Here is a 13,190-nt window from a genome sequence, read left to right as displayed (position 1 = left end):
GGGTGCTGACAGTAACTTCATTTAGCTAAGACAAAGGAACTAATTGTAGATTGGCAGATTTTATTGTAGATTTTATTGTAGTAGATTTTAGAATGAGAAAAAAAAATTACAAGAATGCATTGGAAACATTATTTTGCTGTATAAAGAATACTCTTTAGTACATTTGATAGTCATCGCAAATATATGGTAGTTGTTGTTATTTTTTGTCTTTTTATAAGTTCCCAATGAGAATAAACCCAACTGTTGATTGATTATGATCAACTAAATACACTTTGTTTGAAAATGCTAGCTATTGGCTTAAAAATGTTAGCGCCCAATGCAATAGGTTTTATTTTATTTTCGCTAGACATTAGAAGTAACTTGTGTTTCCAGATCTTAGCAAGGCATATGCAAAATTAATCCTGTTTCATATAATCATGTTTCATTTTTATACACGCTTGATCCTTTCGGGGTCATAAGGTGATTATGCCCATCTCCAGCAGTCAACAAGAGAGACAGGGTTTGGCCTGGACGGATCACCAGTTCATCACAAGGACACACTTATACCATTTGACAATTTAGAATCACCAGTTAACCTACTGTAATAGGCAAGTTTTTGGATTGTGAGAGAAAACAGAGTGTACAAAGAAAACCCATGCATGCACAAGGTGAACATCAACAAACTCTACACAGCCAGGAGTAAAACCAAGGACCTTCTTGCTGTGAGGCAACAGTGCAAACCACCTACACAACCATGCAAGACTGATGGCCCAGAATCATCTTTGTTGTTAATACCCCATGCAGATTATTTTATAAAATAAACCTACTTGTAGCTCTCAAGCTGGCGTGCAGACGACACAGTGAGGAAGCCGTCTGTCCTGGGGTTGTATGCCAGTGGACCAGGCAGCAGGAAACCAGGGAGGAATCTACCAAAGGAGTAGCTATCCTGCTCAAAGAACATCAACATCCCATCCATAGACTGGATGCACAAGGAATGATGACCTGATGGAGAGACAGGACAGCAAGATGGTTCACGATGCGATTAGACCATGACCATAGTCACTTACTAACACGTGTTACTGGTAGTCATTATTTTAGTCACAGGTGATCACTGTTCCAATTTAGAAGAAAGTGCACGTTTTATTTAACTGTGTTTTTATAAACTGTCGCAACAGGAAAGCAGCAGAGGAAGATACTGTCTTTACCGTAGATGTCCGGTTCAAAATGAAACAAAACAACGCCAACAAAGAAAGTGACGGAAGCCTAAAAACCTGCCTGTTTGTTTTAAATGATCAGTGTGAAAAGGTTTCTTGATAATGATCTGCAGCAACAGTGGAGCAGACAAGAGCAACAGGAAGTATGGGTACGGTAAGTAGAGCAGGTATGTCATAAATTGCACATTTTGAAAACTGCTATGCCAAGCCATTTGTGTATTTATTTGACTACCCTGGCATAAAGTCTAATTTTCCCACAATATCACTTACATTTTATATTACTCTATACAGTTAGTTTAATTAAATTTAACAAAAAAAAATTAATTTTTGACACATAATTAATTTTAGCTGATAAAATATATGTGTTTTTCTTTTTGCATTTGCTTCTATGAATTTTTTTAAAAACAAATCCAAGAGAATTTAAAAGAAACAAATGTGTATATAACTCAAACTTATTAATAATAACTTTGAGTCACATATGTTGCTTAATGGAAGCTTTTGTTTTGTTCAAACACAATATATTAAACAACAGGCACCAAAAATGCCATACGACTTTCATGGCTTCTCTTTTATTTCTAACATGCTCTCGTGCTGTGAGGTGCGTTTCCCCTTCTGGCTGAATCTGATATCTCCATTAACACCTCCAATGTGCACACACACAAACATACACCTGAGTATAAATGTGCACATGAATGTGTTTATAATGAAAGGCAGGATGTAGGAATTATAAAGCCCTAACACACAAAATACAATGTCACATGCATGGCCATAAAAAAGTGGAGCTACGTGGCTAGAGAACTATAATTAGGCCTCAATGCGCTACTAAAACTCCCACTGCCATCAACTATAGGTCAGAAGGACAGCCACCTACAGAGCAACACACACTTTTAAAATCCATTGCCAGGGATTTAAACAGAAAAAGCTGCACGCTTGTACACACCTATTCTGTGTAAACAAGTGAGTGTGAGTTAGTGATGAGCGGTCGGTCATTCAGGGTGGTCGTTAACAGACACAAGGGTTTGGTCCAACACGCTGAAACCACACCTCGTAGGACTGCTGAACGTGGTGTTTTATTGTGAGCCAGCAACAAAAGTCATATTAGATGTAGATTTAGGCAAACTTGTATTTCTGCATGTGTGAGTGTAAAACAGTGAAACATTTTCTAAATACCCACATACATGAAAGCATACTGTTTAAGTCATGAATATGGTTTTGTTTTATGTTGAAAGGTAACTGTTCGTGTTTATAATAAATCTAGTTTACTTTTATGGTATGGTATGGTATAAAGTTTATTCATTTTTAAAAGTACAAAACAATTTCATAATAATATAAAAAATAAATAATATAATATACTATAATAATAATATAATATACTTCAAATAAATACACATAAAATGCTATGTATTCATAAATTTGAACTCTAGTGGTTTGTCTCAGCCTGTGAAGATTGATCTTCACTTTTCATTTTATTACTTTATCCTTATAAATGACTGTTTTTTTATGTATTAAACAGGATTTGTCCCAAGAATTTAAAAACAAAAGTTTTCCTTTCGGCTGCTCCTTTCTTCAGGGGTCACCACAGAGAACGAACTCTTACGAAGACTTGGTGATTGTTTTTACACGGGATGCCCTTGGTGATGCTACCACAGCCCTCTGTGTGGAGCAGAGCGCTGCTGGTGGGGGTTAAGGGACTTGCTCAAGGGCCCCAGAGTGGGTCAAATAAGGGTGGAGGCAGGTGTGGGTGCGTCACCTTTCCCACCCACATTTTGATGTTGTCAGTCCAGATGATCAAACCAATGATGTTCCGATCACAGGCTCGCCTTCTCTAACCTCTGCGCCGCCGTAAAAAAAAATAAAAACTTATTTTTTTTACATGTATGCACTTATTAAAATTTACTTGTTGTAAAGTTTCATGTTTTATTTTGAACAGCAAAGACTGCAACGCCATTATGGGTCAGAAAATGATTGAGCATCTATTGCAAACATTTCTGTTTGAAGAGTTCTGTCTTGTTTACTCAAATATAGATCGAAACTGTTTAAGATATGACCAGACAAAAGTTTCATTACCGTCATTGTTTTTGCCTTTCCTGATGCAACCTGGGCTCAAACGTGCAGCCTCAGGATAGACTGAGAAGCAGTGAAACAGACAAACAGCTCAACACTGCTTTGTACCATCAGATGTGCAACACAGAAAATGGGCACTGATTTTTACCTTCTCGTGCCAACGGTCTGGTACAATGTGTCAAAGAGCCCAGTTGGAGAGCATCGCAGCTCAGGCTCAGGGGTGGAAACAGGCCTGGATTGAAGGGATTATAAAGAAATGTTGAACATGCACACCAGAGCAGCCAACAAAGCACAGAGGCTGGCTGCACACTGCAGTGGACAGAGCCTCACCTGTGTGGGTGACAAAGACACTGTCAGCACGTCAGTGTATGTCCATGTCTTGTGGACCAGGGGTCTTCTGTTTCGCATGGATGCTTGTGCACGTCTTATAGCATCCATTTCTCTGTTTGTGTCAAACTTTGACAAAAACATGTAAAGACCAGTCCGTACTGTGGGTTGGAGTGTGTGTGGCCTGAATGTGACCCAGAGGCAGCTCAGCTATTAAAGGAGTATTAGTTGCGAGCTGCTATTGCAGTGCCTGCAGCACAGCTAAATGGCTGCTACTACGGCAGACCACCACACACACAGACACACGCACGTGTGGGAGCAGACGCGTCTTGTAAAAACATTCCCACACGCATGGAGGTGTCCATATCTGAGCAAACAATTTGAATGTGCACACAACTTACATTTATAGACAGTCAGCTGCTCGGGCCTTTGAGCCATGACCAACCTATTCTAATCAGCAAGCCAATATAAAACACCCTAAAGTGTCCGTCCCTGTGCGTCTTACTCCCTGTGAGTATTTATGTTTGGCTTTTTTTGCTGTTTGCTTGTTTCAATGATTTTTTGAGAAAGAGATAACTTTAGTGATACCAAACCTTCTGTGTATATATTTTTGTCCAATCTTTTTTTTTTAAACAAAAGGCAGTTTATGTACCGTACAGCTTGACATCCAGCCATAATTAAGCAGACATGAGATAAAAAAAAAGTGAATGAAAAAATGTCTTGAAGATGTGAAGAAAAGCAATAGCATGAGTTGAACGGAGTTCAGCTGGAGTTGTTTTGAAGCAAGACATAATTTATAGCACCTTGCTGAGAGGTGGGAAAAGGGAATTCCCCCATTGAGAAGCAATACAACATCCCATTTATTCATGAAGACACTTATGGATTATGAACACAATTCCAGAGCCTGCACTGCCATCTAGAGGTGAAACAATTCGTGACAGGAACGTATAGGATGATGGAGCAGTGTGCATCATTCTGTGTGTTTATAACGAATCTGTACTGCCAGGAATGATTATGATCATAGTTAGTGATGTTTGCACTGGGAGGGCACTGGGCACTGTACAAAAACATTCACATACATAAAAAAGAAAGCTAATTAGTAAAAATGATCTATCTAAAGAAGCCAGGAGATTGTATTGAAGCTTCACTTGGTCACAGTCTCCCATCCTGAGCAAGCACAAAGGCAACAGTGGAAAGGAAAAACTCTCTTTACACAGGAAGAAATCTCCTGCAGAACCAGGCTCAGGACGAGCGGCCATCCGACTATGGAGAGTTAGTCGCAGCTTTACTTTAGGTTTATGAATAAAAATATAGTTTAAATGACTAGTAAAGTAAATTATTTGATGTACCGTATTTTCCGGCGTATAAGTCGCACCAGTCCAAAAAAAGCGTCACGAAGAGGGAAAAAACATATATAAGTCGCTTCGACGTATAAGTTGCATTTATTATGCATCACCGCAGACCCATGGCATTTATTATGCGTTTATTTAATGGTCAAAACAGCTTAATTTCAACTGGGCGGCGTGGCGCCATCCATTCATCCATCGCGGCCGGAGCCGCTATCTCTCCAGCGTTCCTCCGCCTGCGCCAGCTGAGTGAAGCGAGCGCGCACGGGAGGACTCGCTGTTGCAGTTCTTAGAAATTTAAAGTGTCAGTCAAAAATTGCGATATGAATATGGAAAAAAAAACGCATATAAGACACTTTGGTGTATAAGTCACAGGACTGACAAATCTGTGCAAAAGCTGCGACTTATACGCCAGAAAATAGGGTAAAAAGATGGTCCTGGGCTCTATGTCTGGATGGGAATGTGCATTCACGAGAACATGAGTTTGTTTCGGACCATGTTTGACATCTCCAAGACTTGCTCCACTGAGTGGTATTACCAGAAAGCATGTGGAGACAAAGTCATATTCATTGGTTTGTGGCGTGCACGTGTATTGAATACAGGCTGAGGTATTGGTTTTAATGAGGCCAGGCTGTTCTTTCTATCAATCAAATAAACACACACACACACAACCACACACACACACGCAGGCTCTCTAAACATGGAGTAACTGACGGGTTCATCATGCCAGGCCACAGTGTCTGGCAAGTGCACTCTTCACACACACACCTTAACAATACCAGCTTTGTTTTAAAAAGGTCATTTTCTGTACTTTAAAGGGGGTTCCCCATGTCTCAGTGTGTATGTCTCTGCGTGTGTGTGTGTGTGTGTTTTCCTTGGACGCTGACTACTAGAGGGCTTTCCCCTACTTGGTTTTTCCAGGAGTCCAAATGACTAAAGAAAGACCAGCAACATGAGACGTCTTTCTCTCCTTTGCTCCCATTACTGAACGCTGTAGTGTGATGTTTTTGTCCGGTGCTGCCATCACCACTTTCGCCAAAACACACACACACACGCGCACAGATGTTCACTCATGCATACACATCTGTTGCACTTAGGTCTATTTGTAAGGACCCTCAGTGGCATAATGCATTCCAAGGCCCATAACTTATCACAACAGAATGTCAAAGCCAAGCTCTGAGTCTAAACCCAGGTCCTAAAATAACTCTTAAATCAAGTTTAATTTGAAGCAGATTTGAAAGTATGAGGACTAAACAAACTCAGCGATATTTTGTTTTCTCCCATGGTTTAAGATCCAAATTGGATTTTGTTTCTAATACTAAAAATGAAATCTTTAAATTTATTCCTAAGGTAAAGCTTCCCAATATATTTAACCTTAGCATAACTCTTCTGGCAAGAAAGTTCAGAGAGAGAAATAAAAAAAAGCAGTGAACCTTGAAGAAAAGGCATTAACATTTGAGATTCTGTTTCAGAAACAGCACACATAAAACCACTACCTGTGACACCCCCGAACGTGCCGTACGTCATGTTGCAAGCTGTTCTTTGGAGATTGTGCTCGTAAACCAACTTCAGCTGGTACTGATCTCCATGATCCACATTCCCTGCAGTGCCTGCGTCCACAAGTCAAAAATAAAAATTAAAAAAAAACTTTTGAAAGATTTATCTAAACACAAATGATGTAAAAAGCAAGGAGTCATCTGTTTATACACAAGTTAGTTTACCTGAAATAGAATAGACTGACAGCTTCCTGGGGTGAAGAACAGCCAAGTGAAGAAGGTCTGAACACCTGAAAAATCAGCAAATTATCATTTCAGCAACAAAATCATCACAGATGCAAACATTTAAAAAATAAGTATGTAAGTAAAAAATATGTTTAATTTAAGGAATAATGAAATGCATCATTATTGTACCAGAACCACAATTTCCTGCATCAATTTAAATGTGATCACTTTAGTGATCCATTTTTCTTATGTATGTTTTTCAGCATCTTTCTCGTTCCACAATTTTTTTCTATTTCAACAAAACAAAACGTTCAGCTCATTCAGGAGAAAGGTGCTATGACTTTTGGTACTGGTGCAACATTAGCTTTTTTGAAATTTTACCTTTTTTGCCATTTTTTCCTCAAAGAAAATTAATTGAGCTCATTTTACATCCTTCAGATGTTTAGATCTGTCTTTTACTGCTCCTTTCACATTTTGTTCTGGTTCAGCTTATTTCATCTTGTGCAAATTAAATCTTTTATTTCAGCTACTTTCAGCAGTTTTGTGCTCCTTTCAGATTCTCTGTGCTATCTACAAAAGTTTTGTGCTTCTAACTTCTTGCTGCTAAATTCAGCTTGTTATGTTCCTTTCATCTTTTTTCTGTTAGTTCTACTCTTTCAGCTATTTAGCTTTTTAGAAGCTAATTTAAGTTTTTTCAGATAATTCCACTTTTTTTTTTACTAATATCAGTTATTACTGCTTCTTTCTGGTAGTTTAAGCTTCTTCAGCTACTTTTCAGCGTTTTTTTGGTTGTTGCTAATTCCAGCTTTTTTTTTTTGGGCCAATTTCCTAATTTTTGTTCTCATTTTTGCTTATTTAAATTTAATTCACCACATATGTTTGAGTTACAACAACAGATAATTTCCCTTTGGGATTAATAAAGTATTTTTGAATTGAATTGAATATGTATTCTTTCTGCTTTCTTCTGCTAATTTGGGCTTGTTCTTCCATTTCAGCTAGATTTCAGATTTTTTTTTTGTGCTAATTTCAGCTGTTTTTCAGCAAGTTCTTTTACAGTAAGCATTCACATTGCATTTTCACAGGAAATGCAATTTCTCTAGTTTTATTTGGGTCAAATCAGTACAAATATGTGAAAATCAGCCCAGATGTTTGAACAGAACCAGCAAGATGTAAACTGGTTAAGAGCTCTCTAACAAAGCACAGACCTACAGGTCTGCACATGGAAAACTTTTCTCCTCAGATATTCCAGAAAGGCTAATGCTTCCTGCCACTGTGGTTGAATCCATGTTCTCAGCCTTAGGGTGGAATCCAAACTTATTTTAACTTGTACTTGGAAAAAAGAATAATTACTGAAACAGCTGTTCCGTTTTGTTTAAAACACTGGAGAGAGTGGTAGATGCTGTTCCAGTGAGGTCGATCAAGGGTTTTTTAAATACATTTACTTCAGCACGAAACCACAAATAAGGACTAAGAAAAATATGACCTAAAAATGTTGAAACCACTTCCATTAACAAAAGAGAAAAAAATAGATCTCACTGTTTTGTGTTTGTTGTAACTGTACTGGTTGGTGTTGAAACAAAACATTTTACCATCTGCCTGGCTTGGACTGCCTTCTACAACATGATTTACAAAATTCTATTCAATTCAAAAATACTTTATTAATCCCAAAGGGAAATTAAGTGTTGTCATAGTTCATCATCCTGGTTTCAAGAGTTGTTAGATGCTGATAACTGTGGGCAGGAAGGATCTCCTGCAGCAAATCCGAAGAATCTGGCCAAAGATAGCGATCCGTCCACCCGGATCCAGCTTGCTGTCAGATCCGGCTGGCCTCTCGGTCCTCCTGGGCAGCAGGACTGCCAGAATGCCAGTCAGAATTCCTCCCTGAGCGGTGATCGCTCCTCCCAGCAGTCTGCCGAGCTCCTCGTCACCATAGACAGACAGCTGAAGGTGTCGGGGGATGATCCCGATACTCCTGTTGTCACGAGCCGAGTTTCCCACCAGCTCCAAGACCTTGGCGGTCAGGTACTCGAGCACCGCCACCAGGTTGACGGGGATTCGTCCATGGCGCCTCTTTTTCAACTGATTTGGAATTTGGGGCTGTAGTTGAGGTATTTGAGCTTTTGAGATGTTAATCAGCTGCTCCTGGTTGTTAAAAAAAAAAACACTTTGTTGCCATGGTTACGCATCATAATAAATGCCAGTAAAAATCCTTCCAGCTGAAGAGCATCCGATACCGAGGAAAAGTGATTTACATTCAGAACAAAGAGGAATTAAAGTTTTTAAAAGCAATAACTCAGAATGAAAGTAACCGAGCTGCTCCAACATGCATCCACTTCAAGCGGCGCAATTCTAGAAATGTCCTTTAGTTTCTGAAGAACGGTGTACCAAAAAACACAGGTAACTAAGTATAATGTGTGCCAAACATGTTGATTTGTTCGGATTGTGTTCTGGTGTTAAAATGCAGAAAATCGTCCATATAAGCCACAGACTTCTCAGAAACCTTGACCTCCAGACAACTCCTGTAGTACTGTAGTAAAACACTGTGATTATTGTAAAAAAAATAAAAAATAAAAAGGCAACGTTCCTGTTACATTTTTAATTCCCTTTATGTTTAATGGATAAATAAACCATCACTGCTCCCAACAAATGCAATAAGTATTAAATACATGCTGATCTCTGCTAAAACACACACTCTGCCTATACTGTATTGTAAATAGTCTCCCATTATGTTCAATACACATTGAGCATTATTATTGATATCGTTTATCTTGTTTCTTTATATATTGTTTTTAACATTTTAGGAACTTTTTGTGTGAATCTTTTCATCTGTTGCTGCTGTTACACTTGAATTTCCCATCCGTGGGACAACAAAGGCTGTTTCTATTTCTATTCTATTCTATATAGTAAATATATTGAAAGTATGGAGCAATTTTACCACAGAAACAAATTAGCAGTTGGTGTTTCTGCCAGTAAATTTAAAGGAATGTCTTTATAGGCTGCTTTAAGAAAGCTCATAAATCTCAGAAAGTTGTGACAAGGATTCAAAGAGAGATCATAAATTCATCACTTAAAAAGAAGCAGACATATGTGAAAGAGCTTAAGTTTCACATTTCAAAACAGAACTACTCTTTGTACTCTGACCACTCAGACAACTTGAAGATTCAATTCCTAAAGACCAAAGTCTCTATCAACAGTGCTGTAATCTCTAAGAACAACCTATGGCCTGCTTGCAAAGCAAAAGCTCCTCAATTGTAAACAGCAACAAAACATCAAAAATTATTATCTTCTTCAAAGATAACTTCGTTGTTAGACGGTTCACACCAAAACGCATCATACAAAATATTAAGGTTAGATTAATCACTAATATTAACAATTAACTAGTTGTAAGAGACAATGAGTTGTTCATAGTGATGTACCAACACAATAAGCTCTGCTGTTTAAAAAATATATATATTTAGTGTTTCAAGTTATTAGATATTACTTTATGAATATCAGCTTCTATTTTAGGTTATTTTATTGGTCTGGTCATTCGGGTTATCAGTCAGAGTATAAAGTTATTATTTACAACTAGTTTTAAACAAACAGAAAGCATTGCACTTGTGAACCAATGTCAAACATGACTTTTTTTAATCATGTTCTCTCATTTAACTGACTCTGATTTAATCAACTGTAAATTGACCCCTGGGTGTATGTTACAAACTAGTATGTTGTTAATCATGAGACAGCTCCGTGTTATTCAGTTAATATAATAACTTTTTTTCAACAGTGTTTTTTAAAGAATATTTAAGTACCCTGCTGCATGCTCAATAATCCAGGTAGGAAAATCCAAAAAAGTTAAGTCAGGTCCTCTGGATGTTTTTGTTTGTTTGTTTGTTTGTTTTTTGAACCCGTCCAGAGGACGTGAATGAACTTTTTTGAACATTTAAGTACAGTAGCAATTCAATGTCTAATATAAATAGAATAAATCTATGTATTATTTTTGACATTTGAAGATTTACACTCAGATTATCACAAAATGGATCATTATAAACTCAAGCTATATACTCGAGCATTGCTGCCAGGTTGACGAGAATTCATCCACGGCACCTCCTTTTCAACTCATTTGTTATTTGGGGCTGTAGTTGAGATATTTTAACTTTTGAGATGTTAATCAGCTGCTCCTGGTTGTTAAAAAAAAAACCACCTTGGTGCCATGGTTACGCATCATAACACATGCCCAAAAGTAACAAGGTTTCAGTAAAAATCCTTCCAGCTGCACAGCATCCGATATCAGAAGAAATAATCACAGGAAAGTGATTTACATCCAGAAAAAGGAGGGATTAAAGTTTTCAAAAGCAATAAATCCAAATGAAAGTAACAGAGCTGCTCCAACATGCAGCCACCCCGAGCGGCACAATTCTAGAACACATTTTTAAGTATTTTTAACACCTGACATGGTTTGAGAGAATGAGAATAGAGTTGGAATAAATACATGAAGGCCTGACTTAAAGCCAGACCTGTGGCAGTGAGGACTTAACCTTAACAATTACTCAAATAAATCTGACGTACTTTCTAACCTTTGGCCCTGGGTTTGTGGCAAATACTTACGAAACAAAGTTGCCCACTTCAACCTGAATGATGGCATTTTGAAGTTGGACTTCCAGGAGCTGGGCATCAGCTGGGCCTCCTTCACTCGATTTATTGGCATGTGGGGAGAAGATCCGCAGCATCCCCATATAGCTGCCCACCACAATCTTGTCTGTAAAATGTCCAAACGCAACAATACTGAAAATGATGCACCCACGAAAAGGGAAAAACTTATTTATTATTTTGATGTTTTCAAGAAACTAATGTCATAACTCTAAGTTTTAGCTGTGAATGTCAAGCTTGTATTTAAAATGTTACCCAGAGTGGCTAATATGAACTATATATATATATATAAGAATATCATGTATGAACTTACAATAGGTCTTTTCGTTTATTAAGTGAATGGTGTGATAACCAGTTTGTCATTACATACTGACCATGTCCTGTGCCACTGTTGTCCACATCTCCAACACATAAGCATCCTTGATCAAACTCCTCGCCCTCCCCAAGAGTTGCTGACCACCAGTCACGTGCTTTAAACAGTGACATGGTGTCTCTAACTGGACAGTATGAAAAACAAGAAAAAAAGTAGATCAAAAAATGTTGCAACTTTACTTTGTGGAGGGAAATGTATATTTTATTTATTTCTTTATTTATTGGTGATTTGCTGTTGTTTGTTTGTTTTTCATAAAAGGTGTAGGTATCAAGTAATGTTGACCAATCGGACATAGACCATGACTACTCTCATCCTTTGAGCCTAATTGCTCTGTGCAGCAGACATGATCGTAGCCAAATACAAATAAGGAGGTCATGTGACCTCAGTACTGAGCATGTGAGTGGGGTAGGTAGGAGCAAGCAGCTTTTCTACTTGTAAGTGCTGAGCAGGTGGAACAGGCAGTTAATCCAGACAAGCAGAATCCCTCCTATCTTCAGTGCACTGGCCTACACACCTGAGTGGGTGTTAAAGTAAATTACCTGAAAATATAAATATCTTTTATTTTTGGCAATAATCAAAATGTTTGTCCAAGCACCAACTTGACAAAAACACATTCATTGCCGGAGTAAGGACAGTAAGTTCAGAATAGGAGTCAGAAGTTGAGTGCACTAAGTCATTTAGAGAAAATATTGCAATGTCATAATAAAAGTCTTAAGTAACAAAAAAAAATGGTTAGTTGTTTCCCAAACGTAAGCTACTATGAACATTGTGACAATATTCAAGTGGGATATCTGGGACAAATTAAATATAAGATGAGTGGTGCCAAATATTTGTATATTTGTTGACACTCGACTCCATTAGTGCATTTAAACCACAAGCATCAGACACACAGCATCGCACACCTGAGGATTTATCTATACATTCACAGGATTTATGTTTAAAACCACCCTCCTTCTGCAAGTCAAAACAGTGAAAACTGTCGTATTCATTCGGGGTCCGCTTTAATTCTCTGTTGAGTCGAACAGACTGCACAGGAAACTACAAAGCACAAAGCTCAAGCTGGCTCATTTAACTTTAGCTTAGCCGCGGCTAATTAGCTGCCTCTCCAAGTTGCCTCGGCGCTAGCTAACACTAACAGGTCAGCCGAAAGTCTGGCTACTACCGCCAACTTTTCCTGATGAAGACAAAAGCGCTTTACATTTTTCTCACCACATAAACGTGGCTCCTCGTTCCTCTGCTCCTCGTTCACACAGACATGAACAATTTCACCCTCGCGCTTGCAGCCATCGTCTTGTTGTCATGGCACCGACGCTCAACGGAGAAGCTGCGCTAGTGCGCAGGAGCGGAAGTGAACATGAAAAAACGAGTTTGCCTTCAGTCATATTAGTTTTATTACATTTTTTTTAATAGTAAAACCATGATATTCGTTAATGATAATATTTAATTGATTTCCAAGCCCTAATTAATTTAAAATACTTTTCTTGTCATAAAAATAATAAAATAGGAAAGTAACAATAAAACACAAAAGCATTGTACA

At 38.1% G+C, this 13,190-nt stretch overlaps 1 protein-coding gene across 1 annotated transcript in view; it reads right to left on the bottom strand.

The window, feature by feature from the left end:
* The window catches only part of bbs9 (Bardet-Biedl syndrome 9), a 229,391-nt gene extending 216,416 nt beyond the window's left edge, over window positions 1-12,975 (bottom strand). The window contains exons 1-6 of the mRNA XM_037676556.1: window positions 12,863-12,975; window positions 11,655-11,777; window positions 11,239-11,389; window positions 6,652-6,716; window positions 6,427-6,540; window positions 807-981 (exon numbers count right to left, since the gene is read on the bottom strand). Of these exons, the coding sequence (XP_037532484.1) occupies window positions 807-981; window positions 6,427-6,540; window positions 6,652-6,716; window positions 11,239-11,389; window positions 11,655-11,766 (617 nt within the window). The 5' untranslated portion in view covers window positions 11,767-11,777; window positions 12,863-12,975. The remainder of the gene's footprint in view (window positions 1-806; window positions 982-6,426; window positions 6,541-6,651; window positions 6,717-11,238; window positions 11,390-11,654; window positions 11,778-12,862) is intronic.
* Between the last annotated feature and the right edge of the window lie 215 nt (window positions 12,976-13,190).

This window comes from Nematolebias whitei, chromosome 5, assembly GCF_014905685.2.
Source record: "Nematolebias whitei isolate Nwh7 chromosome 5, NemWhi1, whole genome shotgun sequence".
NCBI classification, from domain to species: domain Eukaryota; kingdom Metazoa; phylum Chordata; class Actinopteri; order Cyprinodontiformes; family Rivulidae; genus Nematolebias; species Nematolebias whitei.
Note: the sequence above shows the minus strand (reverse complement) of the source record. Positions and strands in the feature narration are given on the sequence as shown.